The sequence below is a fragment of the Corapipo altera genome, unplaced genomic scaffold, assembly GCF_003945725.1.
Source record: "Corapipo altera isolate COAL_440 unplaced genomic scaffold, ASM394572v1 22b, whole genome shotgun sequence".
Classification (NCBI taxonomy): domain Eukaryota; kingdom Metazoa; phylum Chordata; class Aves; order Passeriformes; family Pipridae; genus Corapipo; species Corapipo altera.
Genome location: NW_020884876.1, coordinates 843,815 through 867,327, shown reverse-complemented (window position 1 = coordinate 867,327; position 23,513 = coordinate 843,815). Strand labels below are relative to the sequence as shown.

The following is a 23,513-nucleotide window of genomic DNA, read 5'->3' as shown; positions in this document are numbered from 1 at the left end:
AGATGGTGATGTGTGACTTGCCTCCTGCCCAAGGGTCTTAGATTGACTGTGAAACCTGGTAACCACAAGCTGCTGGTGTTGTCCACAGTGTGTTACTGGCTCATTGTGGTGTGGTTGCCCATCAGTCAGTGAAAGCTGAAGCCCTTTCCCTTCCTGAGTTCTGTTTGGTTGTGTGAGGTAGAGTCTGGCATGAGCTTTGAGTCTCACTATCAGCTCCTGAAATGGTGTTAGCTCTGTGGCTTTCTCTTTGAAAACTGCCACATACACTGACTCATGAGTAGAAGGAACAGGACTGTGTGCATTCGTTTCCCTTTTTATTTTCTTTCTCTTTTCATATTCTTTCTCATGATCTCATACCTGTGAAAATGCACCTGAGTACTTGGTGGAATTAAATATATTGGCTATTGTCTCCCATAGGAAGGGTAGGAGAGGGCTTCTCAGCCCTGTCTAGGCTGTGTGATGTTCAGCTGATGAACAGCATTTCTGAAGAGTTTCATTTCCTGTCAATGCAGGACTTTAGTCAGAAAATAAACACAGAATACACTTGAAGAGCAAAGACAATTTTCTGGTTTTAGAGAAAATAAAAATATCTACATGATTATCTGCCCTTACTAGGAACTCATGTGTTCCTTCAAGGTTCCATTGCTCAGCATAATAGATACTGTAATTTATTTTTATTTTTTAGATTGCAAATGGACTTGAAGTGAGCATTGTAAAGTGAAGCTGGTAATTTTTTTTTTTCAGGCAATTGTCCAGTCTTCCTCAGCTGGTGAGAGTAGATGACTCAAAGCTTAACAGGATATGGTGTTAGATACCTGTAGGTGATGGATTTGAATTTGGCCCAGGTTAGTAATCCTTGAAGTCATTACCATCTGTCTGTTGTTCAGTGATCTGTATAAAATTAGCTGATATTCATAGTCCAGTTCTTAGTAGACAGGTGTACACATCATGAAAACTGGCACCAGTATCAAGCTTATTGGCTGTCTCAGCAGAGATGACCTGCTGATAAACAGGCAAAACCCCAGTAATCTCCTAATTTCTGGAGGTATTTTTTCCCCTTTTCAGGTTCAGACATGCTGATGGATAAACATACATAGAGACAAGGGTTATTGTGTGCTCCCGTGTTTTTTGTGTTGTCTTTTGGTAGAGAATGTAGCCCAGGTTTTTGAATTCTACTTTAATTTTTTAAAAATGCCCTACCTACTTGTTCTGGCTTCTGAATAGAATTCATACTTATAGCAGGTGTCCTCAGCTGTTCTCTGATAAAATGAAACAAGAGAACATGCTTCATATGATGGCTTTTTCTTTTCTTTTTTTTTTTTTTCACTTCATTTAAAAAATGTCAACCCTATTCAGGCAGCAAGAATTTGGAAAGAGAAAGCACCAAATCTTTCACATGTAGTTATATTTAAAAAAAATCTGTAGCAACTACTTTTTTTTTAATGTAGCTGTAGGAACTGATGTAATACAATTTTATGTGGTTTATGTATCCTGGGACTGATCTCATAATAGCAGCATTAACTGCACTTACCATTTAAATTGTACTTTGTATGCTGAAACCTTTGTACAGACTTGTTTGTTAATGTTCCCATTTAGTTGTGTGATTTTTGATGGCAAAATTTGCTATACACAGAAAGCCTGTGCAGGATTTGACTGTTTACATACAGTGGAGATCTCTGCAGTGACAGTTGCCTATGGAGACACGGCACTAATGGAGCCCAGAGTCTTTCTCTGGGAGCTGTGCTGCAGTTCAACCCATATGTTGACATAAAATGCATGGGAGAGCTGTCTTATGTTCATCTTCACAGGGCTAGGGCCCGGCATCGCTTCTTCAGCCCACATGTAACATCTATACCACTGAACTATTCTGGCTTTTTGCAGGGGTTGCTTTTAATCCTGCTTGAGCTTCTTTAAAGTGTATTATCTTGCAAGCAGTGATTCAGACTTAACTGTTCCCACTGCAGTGTGTAGGACTCTCCTCCTATTTCATTGACATAAAAATACACAACGGTATGTTATAAATAGTTCTTCAGCATCCCTAAAGATTTATGGTGGATAGATACTTAACATCCATTGAGGGATAAGCCCAAATGGTCACATTCAAAGTTAATTGGCCTTCTTACAACTCACTGCATTTTATTGCCAGTAATAGGGTGTTAGGGATTCTAATAGGATCTTCTGCTTGCAGAACCTGAGTTGATTTAGTGGTGCAACACGTTTATTTTGGAGGACTGTTTAAATCACCAGTAAAAGTAGGTTAGGTGACTACAGATCACCTCCTCGTTGACAGGAATTCCCACTATTAATAATAGTGACTCACTATTTATACCCCCACTATTGTTACCAACTGGAGTTACGTTTTCTTCTAGAAGAAGAAGAATAAGAGATAGTTCTTGGTGTCGCCATAGATACTCCTGGGTTGGCATTAAGTGCTGGGACATGCTAAAAAATCCAAGATTTGTCATTTTATTACTGTTAAGGCCAATGTAGGTGGAAGATGTGGAGCATGAAAGGGCTGCAATTGGAGAGAAAGCATTAGGGAGATAATCAGCTTCACTGTCTCTTGCTGCTGTATTTGCTCCTACCAGACATTTAAATGTTTGGCAAAGGTTTTGGCTCTAAAGCAAGGATTTGTATGTCAGTACTAGCTGGATAACTGTTAGGATGCCTAAAATATTTCTCGATACTCATTCATCTACCATTTTCTAGTGGACTATAATGTGATTTTAACATTTGTTTTGTCACTCTTCTGCCATCATGTTGGGCAAGCAACCAAAAGTAAACATTATTTTGTGGCCTCGTTGTTGTCTGAGAGTTCCTGATTCCTTCTTTCTCATGGGTCATAATAATAAATATTTGAGAACAGAATAACAGTTACTGAAGAGTGAACTCAAGCATGGTTTGTCCTGTGCTGCTGCTATAGTATTTCTAATAGCATTAAGGCATAGGCTTGAAGATTTGGAGGTTAGCTTCTTGGTCTTAACTTTCTCCTTCTTTCTGAGAAACTCCAAAAAACAAATCTGCAAAAAGGCTCCAAACACTTATTCCTGAGAAGCTGTAATCATTTAATGAAACAGAAGAAATCAATGTCTGAGGAGAAGCAGCTTGTGCCTCTGGGAAAAATCTGTCCCTGTGCTCAAGTTGGTATGGCTAGAAAATTACAGTGTTCTATGAGCTAAAGAAAAGAATATACCATCAGAAGAAAAGCAGTTAAAGGTCTGGGGTTTGTTTAAGGTCTATTCCTATTTAGTTTCTTAGAACTAACAAGTAAAGCAGTTCCTGAAAGGAATTCAGGGACTAGTCTCTGTTACTCAATAGTAAAAGAATACTGAATATTGCACTCAGTTCCTGAAAGGGATTCTTGCAGGAACGGCACTCAATATTCATCATTCTCTTATTATTGAGTAACAAAGAGTAATTCCTGCATTTTCTTATTAAAGCTATGTGAAAAAATGACTTTATTTTATTTCTGTGGAACTGATTTTAGAAATATTTCAAGTTCAAGTGAAATAAATATTTATATATTTAAACCAATCCTAGATAAATTACAGCGGTAGTGTGATTATGGGAGGTCAGTTGCAGTTAAATCTCTTCTATTTTCTCTCCTATTTTCTAACACTGTAGATGAATGTCTTCACTTCTAATCTCTTGGAGCTCTTCTGCTCTCCAGAAATAATTATATTCAGGAAATGTCATTGGACTGCATTGTCAGTAAAATGAATGATACAAACACTCATGGATTTCCCTGACCTAATAAACACTTTTTTATTTGTAGAAAGGGGAGCAGCTTCCATTTGACGTGTCCAGAGAGCAACCCACTTCAAAACAAATGGTGTGGTACAAAAGTGTGTTATCTGTAACCTGGGAGTTGCTTCTTAGAACCTCTTCGAGACAGACATGCCCAACTATCCTACTTTCCAGGGACCACTGAGCTACCAACTCTTGTACAGTGAATTTTCTTTAGATTATATCTTGAAAAAATGTCTGTGAAACTTAGCTTCCAGCAGTCATTTTTTTTTGACATTTAGTTGAAAAATTCTTAGCTGTTCTTCTCTACATAATTTGCAAATTCTTTAGTAAAATTATTTTACATGGTTTTATTTTATTTTTTGTTCACAGCTTAGGACTCATTCTAGGTGCAAGAAGTATAGTTTCCCTGTTTTCCCGTTGCATATTTGTTTTTTTCCTTCTACCCTTTGATTTAAAGTGGCATCTGTAAAGAGTGACTTTTTTTTTTCTCTTCAAGAGGGTCATATTCTTCTGCTGCTAACCCTGTTGAGTCTTTCCTCCTTTCATTTTTAGATTGCAAATACTATGTTAAAACCTGAATTAACAGACTTGAGCCACTTATCCTCTTTAGAAATTTGAGCTGTAAGGGTTTAGAAACTGGTTGTGAATTTGTAGATCATATGTGTTTTTTCAAACAGATACTGTTTGGTAAGACCGTCAGTAGATTTTTTTTTTTTTAATTTTTTAATTTATGCTGGGAGTTAATTACCTGAATTAAACTGTTAGCTAATGCTTTGATCACAGAATCATCTTAGCAGCTGGTAATGATTAGCAGCTTTCTAGCCTTTTACATTGGGAACAGACCTAAATCCCAGTGTTATTAGTGTGTGTGTTCTTTGGTTTAAGGGGAACTGTCGAGTGAACGCCCCTCTGAAATTTCGAGGTAGTAAAGGAAATGATAATTAAAGTGAAACTGCTTTCTCTGATGGTTGATTTGCCGTATACAGCTGTGAGAGTGCAAGACCTCTAGTCAGTGCCTTCTTTTTAACAGTGTCCTAAATAACACTAGCTCTTTCAAGATGGGCTTTGTAGCAGGATGTGGACATAGGTTAAGACTCTCAAAAATGCTTGGACATCCAACTTTTCTTTTGAATGTTAGTATTAAAGCACTTAAGTACATCATGGGATATGGATGCAGTTCTTGATCCTGCAATACTAAATTGCCCAGTGCATAGCATGCTAATGTTTGTAGTCCAGTTATTACCAGTAGGACCAAATATTAGTAATAAATGCCCTTAGGAAAGTGGATTTCTGGAATGCAGTGCTTTTTGTTAATTAGCATGGTGTTTTCAATGAGCCTTTTAATTTTTTGGCATCAGTTTTCTTAGTCACTGGGTCAAAGTTAGTTTGCTGAATGGGGATTTGCATGGAAATGCTGCTTTTGAGTTACTTATGTGGTAAAGGTAATTGAGCAGTGCTTCTTATTCTAGACTTATCTGAATTGACCTTTGTTTGCATTTTGCTCTTGCTCATCCACAGAACCCTGAAAGCGGTAACTGTTCACACGCCAGGATCATTTATGGGAATTGTTGACCTGCAAAATTCAAATTTTCTTGCTCACTTCCTTTTCATACATTAGGTCCTGTTACTGAAGTCAAAACAGATATATATGTCACCAGTTTTGGACCTGTTTCTGATGTAGAAATGGTATGTATTTCTGAAATTAAAATGCCATTTCCTGGCTCTGAGAAACCATTAACTGCAGTAGGAGTGGATGCTTCATCTGTACTGTTCTGTCAATCATGCAAATTAGGCAAGATTAGTAACAGCTTAATTTACAAGTTATAATTAGATCCATCAGGCCTGATTCTGGTCACACTTTCAGTGGGTTTTGGCTGGTTTAAGGAATTCACTTCATAGGATTTAAAACAGATTTTCGTGGTGTAGAGGCAGAATCAGGCCTTCCAGGGAGTGTCTAAATCAGTCTACTTGTGGGGAAAATGTGTAATATCTTTGAAATTGCTTTTCATTTCTGAAACAACTTGTGTTATTCTCAGGTGAATAATAATGACATCACAAATATTTGTTGACATTTTCATTTCAGACGAATACCCTTTGCTGGTCTTTATACTCCTTTTAGCATCTCTTTCAGCAAATGTTTGACTGATATGAGTTTTCATAGGTATCTGCAGAAATTGAATGTCCAAGTGACATGCATGAAATAGTAAGAGAGGAGAAATGTTACATTTACATGTTCTGTTATTTGGGCCTGAATGCCTTTTGCTTTCAAGGTCAAATCCAGCAGAACTCTTATCAACTTCTAAAATACAGTAGTATACCCTTAAATCATACAGTAGTTTCTCTTTTTATAAATTATTCAAGAAATCCTATGGAAGTAACACAACCATATGTGTGCTGAACTGAACTTCTTTATGGAAAAGGTAGTTTCAGAGTAGTAATTTTCTTCCCATATAGTGTTGTCATTCACTTTGTGGTGTACCTGATTTGCTTCTATCATGTGGAAAGGTATGCAATAGCAAAATATTTTTTCAAGGGCTACATTTGTGACAGCAGTCTGATGTTGAAATGCATCTTACCCCTTCATTGGTTGTCATGTACAGTATGATGCTTATCAGTGTGACAAGGGGTACAAGAATCTGGAAATACTAAGGAAATCTAGTAATATGTACCTAAAAACTACAGTAAGGGCTGCATGGCATCTCTCAGGTTTCATTGAAGCATTTGACATGGTGGCATGTGGGAAGTTACTAGTTATATTGGAGAAGACAGAAGTGATAACATGGACTGAAGGTAGGTAAGGAACTTGCAAAAGGAGACTTTACAGCAAATATTTCCCCTTTCATCATTAGGGATTAGTTTAGGAGGCTATTCAGTTAGGAGGCTATGTTAGTCAGGAAGGATCCAGGGGTTGTTTTTGGAATACTTTTTAGTTGATGTATCCATAAGTGACCCAATGTAATGTGGCTGCACTCAGAAAATTCACTGCAATGGTGAGGTGTGATATGGGCTCAGTACAGGGGATGATCAGAATGTCTTTTTAGTTGCTTTGGTACCCAGTGTAATGAAAGTGGTTGAAATCTTACATTAAAAAATCTGTCACGTAGAAGCTAATAACAGAAACTACTACTTGTGAGCTATGAAGTCACCACCAAGACATGACACTAGAAAAGACACTTTTCGTGGATTAACTATAAATCACAGTGAAGGATACAGTCATGGTAAAGAAGACAGATATAATCCTAAAATGCATTACACCAGTAGATGTGCCTCATTGTGAATGCAAATAGATATGGCCTGACAAGTTGTTTCAATAGTAACATTATACCGAAGAGTTTGAAACAAAGTCAGAAAGTATTGTTTGCTTAACAAAATCACAACTGTGAGTTAAAAAGGACTCAAAGCTTTCCATGTTACCTTTTTCAGTGCCACATGATGGTTTTTTTGTGTGAAATGCTTTTGCTTCCTGAGATGAGAAATGCATTCCTTCATCCATTCATTCACATATTATTTCTCATGATGTGCCCATGTCTGCAGTTCTGCAGTTGTTTGTTTTTGTTGGAGCATCTGTATGGCTTTTCTGAGGGTTAATGGCATAGTTACATAGTTTAAAAAAATGTGTATGTATGCATATCTATATATAATTTACTATCCATGTTTTGTGGGTATGGCAAAGAACTTACTTAGCTTTCTTCAACTAAAAGTTTACTTTCCATGAGATGAAATTAAGTTTTCTTTCCTAACTTTAAAGTGGAAGTAATTGTTTGTCCTGCTATTTTTAATTTAGACAGCAGCCGCAAATTGATGGATATATTTTCTTTAAAAATCTGTTGACACTTCTTGTCAGAGATCATTTTGTTTCCAGTTATATACTTGATTACAAATTCAATTGCCTGCTTCCTGCAACCTAATTAGATTAATTATTCCTTAAAGATTAAATGTGTAGTAATTTATTGATATGACTAATGTAAGAAATTAAGCTATTAAGAAGTACACAAGACACTTACTTTAATTGGTGGAAATATGTTTATATAGTAGACTTGGTATTTACTAATGGTTTCTTTGCTCCTGAGGGATTTCTTCTTTTACAGGAAACACACGTGCAAACGTGATCTTTGTTTTTCTGCAATTTAATACAGGAATATACAATGGATGTCTTCTTTCGTCAGACATGGGTAGATAAAAGATTAAAATATGATGGCCCTATTGAAATTTTAAGACTTAACAACCTGATGGTCTCAAAGGTGTGGACTCCTGACACTTTCTTCAGGAATGGAAAAAAGTCTGTTGCACATAATATGACAGCCCCAAATAAACTCTTCAGAATAATGAGAAATGGCACCATCCTGTACACAATGAGGTATCTAATACGTTTGTTTGACTTCTAACAATTACTGTATGCAAAAGTTATACTACCCAGACAAAATGGCAACCAGAGACTATTTAATTTGTTCCATTATAGGCTTACAATAAGTGCAGAGTGTCCCATGAGATTAGTGGATTTTCCCATGGATGGTCATGCTTGTCCTCTCAAATTTGGGAGTTGTAAGTTGCAATTATGAAATTTCTTGTAAATACAGCATTTAAATAGTAGCAGTAAATTTTGAGCAATTACTAGACTTTCTGAATATATACAGATATGTCTTGATACACAATCCCTATGCAGACAAAACTCCTGTTAGGTTCCTTGGGAATTTTTAAACCCAGAGAACTGAAAAGCAGGCAGTGATTCGGCTATTATGTTAAACCTGACTATTCTGATTACACAGTTGCTTGAAATATATAGTATTTCTTGGTTCTCAATAAGGAATTGGATACCTAGTGAAGTGATTCTCTGGAGAAGACAAACTCAATTTATAACATCCAGGTAAAAGGCACCTAGGGAAGCAGGTTATTTGCCTTTCTGTACAGGTAGTGGAGTTACATTGGCATCCTAAGGTAGATGTGGAGGTTATGTGCAGAGGTTTGATCCTTGGTTGTAATTGTCTGCATGGCAAGTTTAGATGAGATAAATAGTTTTTAAACTGGTGAGAAGAATCTTAGTGCAGATGACTTTTCTACTTTGAGATCAGATGTAGATTGTTGCAAAACATCCAAACTTTGACTAAAAGGAACATTTTGGAACATGCTGCAGAACAACCAAGGGAGGTAGTTACGGTTCCCTGATATGAATCCGAAGCAGAGACTTCTGAGAGCCCCTGGAGATGGTTGGTGCAGTCCATTAACTATCTTGTCACTCTTACAAGACTTCTTGGTCGCTAACTTCTCTGCTTTAGACTCTCTGATGTAGTCAGTAGCTGGACATTATTCTATTTTCCTTGACACCAGAACTCTGAAGTCAGAAATGGCTGTAGAACCCTCGTAGTTTTTCCTTAGCATAAATTATCTTATACAGCTGGGTAGTCAACCTAAAGGGGGGTATTAAAGACACTGCTCTGATACAATTTTTAATGCCTGTTACAGTGAGACTGGAGACCAGGTGCTGCAAGATTTGACTGTGGTATCGGCTGTATGGTAGGGCCACTTCGATAGTGGGGGCTCCTCCACAGGCATCATATTTCTTCAGGCAGGATCACCAGCCGGCAGAAATTTTGCTGAACACTAATCTGATATTTCCTGCAGTGAAACTTGAAATAACATGTAGCCATTTCAAATGTAAGACTGATTTGATTTAATTTTAACAGGAGTTTGGACTGTGTAGGGATTGAATGCTAGCCCTAAGTTATGTCTTTTGCCTTAAATGTAAAATGGTTCTTTGTGTGTTCTTATTGTGAATTTTTTACTGACCTATGATTTCCAGCAAATATTTTAAACAGAAGTTTAAAATATTGTAGTTTTTAGTGTAATCATTCTTTTCTGTAAAGAAATGTGCACCCAATCTTCAAAATGCATCCTCTTTGTACATGCTCTTTTTTTATAGATTAGTGTATTTTAACAATAAAATTTTAGATAGCAATTGCTAAAATAAAGATAAACTTTGCATGCCCAGGAGGGGCTGATCCCGAAAGACCTTGCATTTAGTCTTCACATTCATATGTGAAGTGAATTTATGTGTAACACTTGACATACAGTCTTAGTTGTTGTTTATTCTCCTCTGAGGGTGGCTTTTGGGAATAACTTAGCATGAAGGGTATCTTCTAAAGTTGTTTATGTGAGTTTTACTGTTTGGTTTCAGTAGATTTGGATTGGGCTCTTAGTAAGGTATGAGAAAAAGTTTCCTGTTTATGCAAACTGATGCTGTGTTGTAGATGCTTATCCAAAGAGTGAAATGATTTATACCTGGACAAAAGGACCTGAGAAGTCAGTGGAAGTTCCTGAGGAGTCTTCCAGTTTAGTTCAGTATGACCTGCTTGGGCATACGGTATCCTCTGAAACTATTAAATCTATTACAGGTAGGAATCTTGTCAGTAAAAATCAACTTGAGGTAAAACTAACCTGTAACATTGCCCAAAGCTTTTTTCCTTTTCTTTCTGTAAGTTATTCTACTGAATGTCATAGGGTATGTACTGAAGGCTGAGAGTGTAAATCTGAATTAGGTTTCTGTCCTTGAGATTTACATTTGCAGATTCATTACAGTAAATTGTGACAGTCTTTCAGAAAGCTAGAATGAGATCATTACTCCAAGGGACAAAATGAGCATTTAATCACTGCTTAAAATGCAGTTTGAAGAGTCAAGAGGATGCCTGGGTGAGGAAGTAATTTCTCAGCACTGTATCCACATTATGTGCAAAAGACTTCCTTTGTTTGGCGGTGTAAACAGCTTGGGATAGAAGTACAGCATACAGAATGGGTTATTAAAGCCGTAAAAATCTCTAGTTCGATAAGGATAGGCACAAATGCAATAGTCACAATAGATACTTCTGATTTTTGCTGTAAGAAATAAGGCAAATGGTAACTACAGGCATCCAAAATGAGTGAAGTATCACTGATGAGCAGTGTGTTGATAAACAAGCATATTCATTCCCAAAATATTTTTAAAATTTTGAATAATTTTCTAAGCATCAGCAGGTTTAGGTGTTGTGAGATGGTCAAAATGAAACAGATAATGCAAATATATTTGATGTATTGCTCTACAGGTATTGTACTCAAAGATAAAATGGCATTTTGCAATGCACTAGAAATTTATTTCTCAGCATATTGATTATTATGAGTTAACAACAAAATTTCCTTGCTGTCCCCAAAAGACTCATTCTATAGTGCTTTATTTAGACAGTTTATTCAGTTCGTGGTAAAACTGCTTTTTTTGTCTCTTTGCTTAATATGATGATAACACTTTAGTTAAACAGTATTTTTAATTCTTCTCAGTGATTTTTGTATTTGTTTCATTATCATAGTGATACTGACTTATAAATCTAGTAAAAAGCTGAGATGCTTGTATTACATTTGATGTGTATCATTGTTCTTATTGTTTTATTTGGCAGTTAGGTACTACAATGTTATAGATACTATGGTAGGTAGGTAACTTGTCTCTTGGGACTCTCTTCTTCAATAGCTGCCAGAAGGATTTTTAAAATCATGCTTATACTGTAAAATTAAACCCAGTATTATCTGTACACTTAGAGTATTTTTGATATCAGCTTTTGAATGGCACTGTAACGACCTATCATTGCTAGGATTTTTTGCTTAAAAGTTTCATTCATTCTTTTTCTAAAGAACATATCTTTCTGAGCATGTTAAGTAATATGAATAGCATCATCTTAAACAATCTTAGTTGAGAGTCTGAAACAGTTATTCTGCAACACAAATTTTATACATATTCAGAAAAATATTTTTCTTTTTCTTTCTTTTAGGTGAATATATTGTTATGACAGTTTATTTCCACCTCAGACGGAAAATGGGTTATTTCATGATTCAGACCTATATCCCATGCATTATGACTGTGATCCTCTCTCAAGTTTCGTTTTGGATAAATAAGGAATCTGTTCCAGCTAGAACTGTTTTTGGTAATTATTTCTTTTTTTTTTAAACTTTTTCTCGTAATTGTTCTTTTAATGACTTCCACTAGAATAGGCCTTTTTGCTGCCTTGGGGTATATGGCCTCCATACTAGTGCAGAAACAAGGGAATAATGTAAATTCAGAAGAACTTTTGGTATCGATGTATGAAGAATGTTGTTATGTGAATCCTTGGAACCTGAGGAGAAACTTGGGATATATAACCTGAAAGGTGTCACGGTTGTCTGTGCAAATGGCTGTACAGCTCTAGGGATTTTTCCTGCTTAGGGGAAAAATCTGGCAAGACCTGGCCCTGAGTAATAGTCTGGCCCTTAGTCTACATCCAGAACAGGTTTATCCTCCAGTGGGCAATAGTGTAAGTCCTGAACTCACATTTTATAGAATACTTGTAAAATAAATTGGAGTGTGCAAGATGTACAGATGTCTTGTTGTGGGGTATCTGTGTCATCAGTGGAAGCTTGCTATGAGTAAGGCTTAGATCCTGTTACTGTAATTTCATGTTTAGTGCTCTTCTTTCCTTTCTGCCATTGCCATTATGAAAATGAATTACAAAAGCAAAATTATCACAAGATATTAAAATTGCCCTCATCAAAATACAGCTTGAATGAGATGCTATAGTGAACTCTGAGAATAAAACACAGAAAAGCTTCTGTGGAAGAGAAAGCATAAGAAATTAAACGGAAATATGATTCTGAACAAAGAAATAGGATAAAAACATTTTAAAATCAGCCTTTATAGAGCAATGTCTTGGCTTCATAAAGTACTGTAGTCTAAAGCAGGAAGAGAATTTTCTGCAAAAGCTTTCCTATAGATAGATACATTCTGGAAAGAGCAATAGGAATTAATGTTTCTATGTGGTGACCCATTCAAACATGTACGTGGAGTCAGAACATTGTTTGTATTACAAATGAGACAAGGTTAATGATTAGTTTTAGGAGAAACAACTTGTAAACTAAATAACAATCCCACTAGCTTTCAACTCAAGCATTACATTAGGCAAACTCATATATCACTTCATGTATCTTCACAGTGATGTTGAATAATGCTACTTTTTTGAATGGAGTATTGCCATGAATTGGAAATATAGAGTCTGTTTTTACAGACCAAATGAGATAATTAAAAATGTGTAGACTATAGAGCAATATATGTAATATGTGTAACTATATCCATGTATGAAACTGAAAAATACTGATAAAGTTTGGATGTCTACTAAGTTAGAGATAAGTCACTAAAATGCCTTTGAAAGCAAGTAACTTAAAGTATGGCAGCAAGTATCTTCCTACTTTTGAGACAAATTCCAACAGGGACCCTGTTTTCTAAAGCTTTTTTTTCAAAGAGAAAAACAGATAGGGAAAAGACAGGAATGAAGCCATGCTATGGTACCTGCTTTCTAGAGGGACTGTCAGAAGAGGCTAACCAAAAGACCATTGCATTGGACACTGAATGATTAGGAAGAATTTATCAAAGATAACAGATGAAGGATATGCAAGGAACTAAGGTACATTGATTCATGATTTCTGCAGTCAGAGCTTCAGACACCTGAAATCTGGTGATTGGGGAAATTGAAAAACAGCAGTAATTATAGAACAGGTTTTAACCATGTAAAAATTTATTATTAGTATTTAATTTTAACATTAATTTTTATATTTATATTAAAAATTAATACTTACGTGCATTTCTGAGCAGGAGCTTTTAAGTATTTAGCTTTGGATAATTACAGTTTATGTGTAAACAAAATATTTTTACCAGGACTTAGTTCCCTACCCTGTAAATCACTATGGTACATATCTAGGAGCAGTTGCAGTGGCAGCTGCAAGTCTCCTGAAGAATGATTGAATAGGGAAAAAATCCAATAAAGTTACAATACTGTCACAACCTCCCCTCTCCTCCTTGTTTTTGGTGAATGTTTGACGACTCAATTCACTTTAACCTGCTTTTACATCTATTAAACAAATGTATTTAGAAACAATTTCGGCAAACTTTTTGCTCTGAGTGGACAAAGGTCCACTTGGGTCCTCGGGAAGGATAGGGCTAAGCAGGGATGGAAAAAAAACTGTGGTGGGGAAAAAAAAAACTTTCCATAATTTATTTTTTTCCTCAGACTTAAACGTTTTCAATGCTGTATTTTTCAACACCTTCCAACTGAAGAAGGTTTTGTGAGCTTGCATCTGTGTTTATCTTCTCGAGTTTGCTCTGATATATCCCTTGTACTTTCATGAACTGGCTATTACTCCTTTTTTCTTTTTTGTCTTCTTTAGTAGGAAGGACTGGTTTTACTGTACGGCAGTGTCTAGGCAAAGCTTTTTTGTATCAGATTACCTCTATGGAATACCACTATTTAGCAAATGGGGGATGTGAGGGATCTGTTGAAAAACATGTTCTTAAATAGTTTGAATTCTTCTGAGTATAATAATTATATCTTGAATTAGAATGGTTACAGTGTTCTTTTCATAAGAGTAAAGGCATCTCCATTTGTAGTTAGTCTTCCTTGAGATTATCATGCTAGGACTTGTATAGTGTTCAATATATACTCAATTTTTTACATTTGGATGATATGGGATATTTTGGATGAAAAAGGCAGAAAGGACCCCATACCTGGTTTTGTGCAGCATGTATTTGAATTTAAGTACGGCCATGAAGTGGTTGTGTTTTGAGTTCAGTGTTCATGCTTGAACATTTTAATTAAAAAGTTGTTCTTTCAGAAGATGAAATTCTAAGTAAATGTTATTGGTTGACTAGTAGCAGAAGGCTTTAAAAAAAAGGGTTGATGGTTTCTTAACTAACAGAGTTGCTAATATAATATTCTTCCTTAGCACCAAAATAATTTGTCATGACTTTATGACACCTGCATTACAAGTGGGATCAGAGGAACAAGTGCAGAATAATAGGTGGTATTCAAAACCCTTTACAGGAAAAATCATGTTTTTGTTGCAATCTGAGGAGCACGCCTCAATTTAACAACCTAAATTATGTTCAAATATTTAGAAAATAACTTGTAAAAACTTCTACTGAACTTGACATGGAAAAAAATGAAATAAAGGCTTCCATATTTTCTTTATGTGAACTGTAGATGATCTGATGAAGTGATGGTTTTCCATGCCTCCTTTAAAAACTAGTTAACCGTTTTGTGTGCATAGTTGCTTGTGGATATGGTGGTTGCCATATCCACAACTTAAATGTAATGGCAGTATTCACAAGCAGTAGAGAAAGACTCACAAGTGATTTAAAATTCTTTGTTTTAAGCTGCTTGCTTTGTTTTACTTTGATTCAGCAGTGCTTTTGCTTTATTTCTTTGAAGGAATAACCACAGTGTTGACAATGACGACACTGAGCATCAGTGCAAGACATTCACTGCCAAAAGTATCCTATGCTACTGCCATGGACTGGTTCATAGCGGTTTGCTTTGCCTTTGTGTTCTCTGCTCTTATTGAGTTTGCTGCTGTCAATTATTTTACTAACATTCAAATGGAAAAAGCCAAAAGGAAGACAGTAAAGTCCCTTCTTGAATTTCCAGTTGCTCCAGTACAAAGAAAAAGAAGTACAGAAGAGACACTCACGGTATGATTTCAACTTCAACAAACATTTTCTGTCTTTTTGATAGTGTTTCCCAGTAAAAACAGGCCTTTAACTTCCTCTCAGGTTCCCTCTGAGCTAACGATGCTATGTAAGTCAGCCTAATGGAAGGCTAATGCTACATTATATTCAGTTATAAAAACCTGTAAAACATGATTTAATTCTTCCTTGCTTTGTTGAATAAACTCAGGGGACAGGAGGAGGTTATGTCCCTGCAATCTCTTCTATGTTTGTCTTTTGGTAAAGGTCAATTACGATGGGCATCTTGAGGAACTTGTTGCCTTTTGCACATTGATTCTGAATGGACTGATTATACAGACCAAGATATTACAGATTATAAGGGCAGTGTGTTATCCAATGTCTTTAATGAATTAAAATAAGCTAAAGCATTGCAGTTGTACCTTGGAGCACTTTCTTAGACATCACAGTTTTCCTTGCATTGCATGTGTTGCCTACCTAGAATTTACTTTCTTTATCAGTTACAATTTCAGGAATAATTGAGGAATGCTGGATGGAACTTTTGTGTCTATCATAGATATAATTTTTATGTAATTTGTATATCTTTGCACAGGCGTTCACCTCAATCCCTGAAAAGTTTTTGAGGTTCTTATTAACAAAATGCTTTCCTGCTTTCATAGTGCTTTGGATTAAGTGTGATTTGTGTGGTATCTCTCCTAGTGCGTGGACCAGCTAATAAAAGCTCAATCTTATTTCCAGTTGAGCTCACCGGTGGTACCCTTTCCTTCCTTTTTCCATTCCCATATACTTACACTCTGCTGCATCTATTGATTGCACACATAGCTAACAAAGTCATTATGGCACCTGTACCAGACATGGGGTACAACAGTAATTCCCAGCCATGACTGAGTCTTGGTAACACCACTCAAGAAGTGAAGATGGTGACAGTTGTAATTTACTCTTCCTGTCAGGGTGACTTTGTAATTTCCTTTGGCTGAGCCATGATTTAAGAAGCACTGTTTTAGACTAACTCTTGTTAATTTTGTCTTCTGTCTCTTTTCACATCTCGTTTGTCTCCTTCCCTATTCATCTTCTCATTTCTGCCTTCCCACCCCTTCCGTTTTCTGTCACTGCTCAATTGCTGTACAACCACTTCCATTTTTGTTCCTCTTCTTTGCTGTCCTACTGTAGATACTGTTTTCAGTGTCCTCGTTGTGTTTTGTTAGCTCTCATTTCTGCTTAAAAGGAGATGTGCTCCTGAAGAGTTTGTCACTCCATTCGTTGCTAGTAAGGAAGAGGAACAAAAATATGTTTATAGTAGTATGAGTTCACCTTGTACGTAGACATGTTAGTGCTATTAACTTGTGCTAAGCTTCTTGATGGTGCAGCATGAAGGTTAACATAGTATCTTGACCACTCCTGAGGAGTGTTAATAAACGCTGCTTTTGGCGATAGGTTTTCTTTACGTTCATAGGAAAATAAATTACATAAGAGCAGTTTAATCCTAGGTTTATTTATAAGATTTGATTTAAAACGAAGGGAAAAATAGTAGTTTTCACAGGTAGCTTAATGAAACTTTGATTCATGGGCAGAATTGCTCTAAGTCAGTGGTGTATCATGCTTAGCCATTTATACATATTTTGGAGAAACTTTCTCTTTTTTTTTTCCCTCAGTTATGGTTTTTGTTTTATTATTTAACAACAACAGCAACAGAACACACAACTCGAAGGCTAGATAAAATGAGATTTGAACACTTCTGTTCCACTGCTTCATTAATGCCACTGTGATAAATATGGTAGTGTGCTTATAGGTTTGGGGACTTTGAAACCACTCAGGGGAGCAATCTTCTTTTTCAAAGGATTATACATTAACGTTATGAGTATGTGAGTGAGTAATGTTGATTGTACCTTGAGCTGTTACTTTTTTAATTGCTTTTTCCCTAGTTGTGCCTGTACTTGGACTTGAGGCTTTGCTCTTCTAGGACAAGGTGACTGTTATAAAACCTTAACTATTGTGCAGTTCTTTCTATGTCTAGAGGATGACTTCTGATCTCCTGTTGGGCAGAACAGAAGCTAGTATTGCTGTTCTGATTCTCCCGAAGCTAACATGGCTGTTATACTTTGCTTTCCAACCTGACATATAATACAATTTTTGCTTTATTTTGCTTTCTAATATAGAATTTTCCTTATTCCTTATTATTATATTTTTATTTCTTTATTCCTTATAAATTTTTTTTTCTGCACTTATACTGTCTAGTCAGTGCTGATGTACTAGAGATAATGGAATCTTGGCTTCCTTGTGAATTTGTGGTGCACAAAGAATACCGGACAGTTGCCTGACTGTAGTATGTAATCTGTGAGCATTGTTTCTTAACGTAAAGACTACACATTTTTTCTCCATAGCTAAATGATAGGCTTTGATTTCTTAACCCAGTTAATGTTTAAAAAAAGTCTGTACTACGTTGCCACCATTATACTAGAAATTCTGTTGATAGCAATACAATTGCCAGAGCTCAAGGAAAAGTTATATTTTAAATTTTAAACTTCTTTTCAAACAGAGTTTGCCTATACTAGGAAATTTTCCAGTCTCCCAAAATTAAAAATTTTCACTTAGCCCAGGGAGGAAGTGTCTGTTAATTGGGAAAGAAGATGCCTGAATACCTAAACCTCACAGTTCTTTCTGGTGCGTATCTCACCATTTGCAACCTGCTTTGGGTCTTCTTCTAGTTGGAGAGGGAGATCCCTCTCTTAAGCCTGTTAGCCCTTTACTTTTGCCATCCTTGAAGTGGTGTACAGGTGTCTGTGCTGGCTTTTTGCAGTTGAGGTCTCATCTGCATAGGTCCTCTGAAAACAAGAAAATTACAGAGCAGTTGAGGCTGTTAAGGAAAACAAGGCAATATTATACTTGTAAATAAGGGTTTCATTTTATGGGCTGTTGTTTCTGCATTATTCACTGGGTGGTTTTATGCATTTAACTTTATTTTATTTTTTAATTTACTTTTTTTTTTTTCTCAAGTAACATGATGGCATTGTCCTAGAGGGGTTCTAGGAGGGAACAAGGCTATGAAACTGGATTAGCTATAGAACATGGAGATTCTACTATCTGATGGTATTAGAAATTAGGCATGTTAATGGTAAAATTTGGTAAGACAAATTGCACATAATTAGAAGTCCTTTTTTTGAGAGGTATGTCTTAGCAGTTCCTGACCATAGAATTAAAATGGGGTTTCTATATTGAATCAGTTCATCTATTACTCATACTAATTAGAATTCTTGGTGGTGGGTTGTTTTTTTCTTTTCAATCAAAATCACTTTTCTAGCTGTCTTGGATCAAAGGCAACTCCTATCATTATGATCAAATGATTCAGATATGTTCATTCATATTATATATTTCTTCACCATGACCAATACATCTGTACTGTAGCAAATGTCCTTAAATGTTCTGAACCCTTTTAATATAAGCAGAAATGGTGCTGCAAGTAAATCTGTGATGGAAATGAATGATTTATGGTTTGTTATTGGAATCCTGAGTCTATTTCTGTGCTTCTGCACTATTTCCTCTTCACTGTATTCCTATGAAGTTTATTTTTAAAGACCTACCCAATTTTGGAGATGAAGAATGCTACTGAAAAATAGTCTTTAAAAAACAAACTCCTGAACACTGGTAACATGAGCTTCAACCTCAGCTGTTTGTTAAAAGAGTGTGAAACTTGGGGAAAAATCAGGTCAGACTCAAAAAAACCCTTTTGAATGGAATTATTTCATCAAACTCGGTCACAAGTAGATTGTAGCTCTCAAACTTTCTTCCTCTTTTCTGAAGATGATTAAATGTCATCTTGTCTTGAGTAAGCCCTGTAGCATGGGGTCAAGCTCTTCACTGCCATGTAGGCACACACTCCTCTCCTTAATAGGAGCATCCATGCTTGGGTGGTATGTGACCTCACAAGTTTACAAGAAATGTTGTCATGTGGACAAGTGGCATATGTGATTTCATTTCACGATGTATTTTCTGTGCTATGAAGTACTTGTCTTTTAGTCACATATGGGCATTTGGACAGCTCAAGTAGTACCATTCACTTTTTTGCTCCTGCTTTGGAGTAGTAAAATAATAGCTTCCTCTGTCCTTTCAAGTAGGGAAATGGAGCTAAACCCACTTGCCTCACAACTGAAAGGGATTATCTGAAGAGCAGCTAGGTCTTGATGGCAGTACTTGGACCACTGGTCTGGATATTGGACTCCTTATGGGGATGCATGGCCTACCTCCTTTGTGTGACTTAAATAATCCTACAGTTGGAACACCGTTTCAGTTTTTAAATATAATAACCCCTTTTTTCTGCTTCACTGGTTATCCTCTGCCTGGGGTGTTACAGTTTGGATTTTTTTGGGCAGTGGCATTTAAAACTTAGATTTTAATGAAGGATTTCAGGCTCAAGAAATGTGTAGAGTTTAACTATAAGGACAGGGCTATACAAGCAGAGGCTGCTGTGCCATGTGAATAATTTCTTTGACATGCCAACAATTTTCTGCTACTCTAGTTCCATTAGTCAGCATTTTTGCTGTTGGTGATTTACAGTTTTGGTATGCTAGCATCAGGTTTAAGTAGGATGAGAGTAGATGGAGATCATAAACAACTGGCACATTTTGTACTAAATGCTATTTGAAAGATAGGAGAGAATAATCACTTGGGGTAAGGCTGCAGTGACTTAGTGGGAAATTTGAATGTTTGAATACCTAAAGATAGAATAGATCGAAAATGGTTTGTAAAATATTTTGTTAGCTGTGATGCTCAGGTACAATGTTTTGTGGTTTTTGTTGTTTCTTTGTTTGTTTGTTTGTTTTTTCTTCCTTGATTTTATTTGTCTTTGTGGTGGTTTTTTTTTGGGGGCGGGGGTATTTGTTTGGTTTGGGTTTTGGGGTTTTTGTTGTTGTTTTGTTTTTGATTTTGACTTGGTTCACTAGACTTAGATAGTCCTACACAGCAACTGGCACTATTCGTAATGTATAAAGCTAAATATGTGCTCAAACAATATGATTTGGGCATAAATGTGGAGTGTACAATTTAAAATAATTTTCTTAGTATTTCACAGAGTATGTCTTTTTATATAGCACAAATAAAAGTGCTATATTAAAGAAATGTTTCTCTTTTAAACAATCTGATATTACTTTACCTTTAACATGGTTGGGTGGAATGAATTTACACTGGAAGTAGAAAAATTTCTCTACTGCAAAGTGAGCAGTGATTGCTGAAGTCTGCAATATAGTATGAGGTTTGTGCTTAGATTCTGACCCAGCTTAACTGTGATGTGAACTCCACTGAATTCCAGAATTCAGTTATAATGAAGTTAAAAATGGCTGGGTGTTTGATCAAAAGTATTGGAATTCAAAGCTGGGCAGTGAGGTTTTTTCTTCTTGATAGGGGAAATGTTTTTTGTGGGGCTTTTTTTTTTGTGGGTTTGGGTTTGTTGTTTTGTTTGGTTTGGTTTTGGGTTCCCCCCCCCTTTTTTTTTTTTTTTACGTTCACCAAAAAAAGCACCTAATTGATAACTAAACAAAAAATCGTACTGGAGTGCTATCTCCTCCAGTCCTTACTAGGAAATGAGGTAATAGATCATTCCTCGATTTTCTATAAGTATTAGAATGAACTGCCACGGAGTAGGCAAGGAAATATGAGGGATATACTCAGCTCAAATACCTGAAAGTGTTTGTTGTAGTTACTGGAATACTTAATTTAAATGGTATTAGCATAAGGCTTCTATTTCAGAAATCAAAGCATAACTCATCTATTTTAGAAAATACTATACCTCATTGTTTTTAATTCAAAAAATATACGTGAATGCCTTTCTCTGTAATTTTGCTGATCTACTGGAAAAAGAAAAAGACCGCTATGCTTCAAAAAATATATTCCTTATTTTTTTTTTCATTAGAATAAACAATACGTGTTTCTGTTAATAATAAAAAGTTATTTTCCTGCTAATACCAATTGCAGGCATTAAGATAGGTCTGATAGTGATATAATGGCAATTTCCTTCCTTTTTTTTTGTCTTTTTTTTGTAGAGGGAAACATTAAGTAGTCACAAAATGTGATAGCATTTCAGAAACACCAAGTCAGGACAAACCTTTATGGGGACAGGGGTAAGATTGTTCAGCAGCCCTTATAAAGCAAATTGTCAGGGAGTTTATAGTTTTCCCTATGATGATTAGTATGAAATGATGTCTTTGAACACAAGGTTCTTCATATTTTCTGCTTAAACCTTTTCACGTATTTGTATTTAAATTTTAGTTTTGTTTCCCCTCCACAAAGAGTTTTCAATACTGGTGAGCCTAATGACACCAAATTGCATTTGAGTCTCACAGCTGTGTGTGAAATTTCTAGCTGACTTCATTTTTACACTGGGAAAATTGGAGTCAGAAGAAATAAACATTGAGAGGCTTGGGAAAATCTACAAGGCAATGAGTGTTCAAAGCATTTTCAGCAAACTACTGAAGCAAATTTAACTACAGCTTTAAGGTCAATGAAAATTGAAAGATACAGAAAATAATGAATGAAGGTCTTTGGTCCCTAATCAACCATCCTTTTTCCTTTCATAGATGTTACCCAAAGCATCTCCACAGTTCATTAGCACATGACTTAGTTTAATAGATTTATTCCCCACCATAGTTATGTTTTCAGTTCTTTTGGTTTTGTCATAATATAAATAAAATCTTCAAGAATTGTGCATACCAGTGCTTAAGAACCATATACAGGCTTACTTACGTATGCATGCATACATATATGCGTGTATAAGGCTTTTTAAGCAGCATACAGGTGGATGAGTTTATTTGGCATAAATTTGCCATCCATTTTTTAAAAAAGGATTCTTCTAATTTATATTTCTTTAATAATCTTGAATTAACTTTTCTTCCACTTTGTGCACTTTTAGGTGTGTCCAGTGGTAGAACATAGGATGGAGTGCACTTCTTACCTTTTCTCCTCTCCCATCACATGATTCAGATTGCAAAATGAGCAGAGTAGATAGTGGACTTGCTCTTATAGCTTGTTTTCCCTCAATTTTTTCTCTCCAAATAGTTTCCACTGCTCTTTGCACTGCTAGAGCTGTGGGCTAGAATTCATTGTGTTTTAGTGGCAGGTGGAGCTTTTACTTGGTCATGTTCCAGGGCTCTGTAAGGCAAAACAAAGTCTCTAGTATTATTCCAGTAAAATTCTGATTGACTGACTCTACAACATGGTAGTAAAACAGGGTAGATTTCTCCTCCAAGTTGTGCATTTGCTCACAGCATGACAATATGGTGACTCAGTGGGATTTGGGACAAGCAGCATTATTTACACTGATGACAACATGCTGCTTCCCTGATAAATGTCAAATAGTGTGAATTTGGCAAGCTATACAATGTCCTCCCAGAAGAACAGACTGTTTTCTTAGGAAGGATTGGTAAGGATAAAACTGACTATGGTAGAGTTTAATAGGAAAATATTACTAAATTACCACACCAACAATTTTGATTTTGCAGCTAAATGGTAAGTAATGCCAGAATTTTGGTAGCTTTAAACTTTCCAATTTTTGCAAGACTTTTTGCTTTAATTAATTGGGATCTCCCAGGTAGGGAAACCTGTGTTCTCATATGGCACATCACTGACATTCCTATGTATTAATTAACGTGAGTCTCATTGAAGGTTTAGTAGTGCTGTCATGTAAGACTCTAATCGTATTCTTGCAAAATTAACAGCAAAGCTATTGACTGTTCACATTTTATTTAGTTCTACTAACACCTCTTTGTTACATGCTTGATTATTTTAATAAACAATTAAAATTCTTTACAATTGTAGGACTGCTTTGATTGTGGTGCCCTTTTCAAGACTTGAGATTTTTGGTCAGTTTTTGTTTGTTTTTGTTCAGGGTTTTGTATTTTGGGGGGAGGGCGTGTTTGTTTGGGTGTTGGGTTTTTTGGAGGGGCATGGTTTGTTTGGGTTTTTGTTTTGTTTTTATTTTGTGTTTTTGTTTTGGATTGGTTGGTTTGGTTTTTTTACTTCAGAAGTTGAAATGTGTAAAATGGTGATTAGGCACCTGAAAGGCTTAAGTACTAAATTTCCCTGGGTAGGCACGTACAGAACTGACTTGCTGCTTCTTGCACGTTTACCATGAATCTTAGCTGGAAAAATACCTACTCCATTTTATCTCAGTGCCTAGCATGCTTATTAGATACAGCGTCCCACAAATCCAACATAGGAGTCTGAGCAGACTTGAGTCATGCCTTTTTGATTGTGGAGAATTGGATTAGTAACC

At 36.0% G+C, this 23,513-nt stretch overlaps 1 protein-coding gene across 6 annotated transcripts in view; it reads left to right on the top strand.

Moving 5' to 3' along the window:
• Positions 1 to 23,513, top strand: part of GABRA4 (gamma-aminobutyric acid type A receptor alpha4 subunit) — a 69,473-nt gene that overhangs the window by 4,330 nt on the left and 41,630 nt on the right. For all 6 annotated transcript variants that reach the window (XM_027635553.1, XM_027635552.1, XM_027635551.1 and 3 more), the window contains exons 3-8: positions 5,369 to 5,436; positions 7,887 to 8,107; positions 8,210 to 8,292; positions 9,996 to 10,139; positions 11,538 to 11,690; positions 15,000 to 15,259. In XM_027635553.1, the coding sequence (XP_027491354.1) occupies positions 5,369 to 5,436; positions 7,887 to 8,107; positions 8,210 to 8,292; positions 9,996 to 10,139; positions 11,538 to 11,690; positions 15,000 to 15,259 (929 nt within the window). The remainder of the gene's footprint in view (positions 1 to 5,368; positions 5,437 to 7,886; positions 8,108 to 8,209; positions 8,293 to 9,995; positions 10,140 to 11,537; positions 11,691 to 14,999; positions 15,260 to 23,513) is intronic.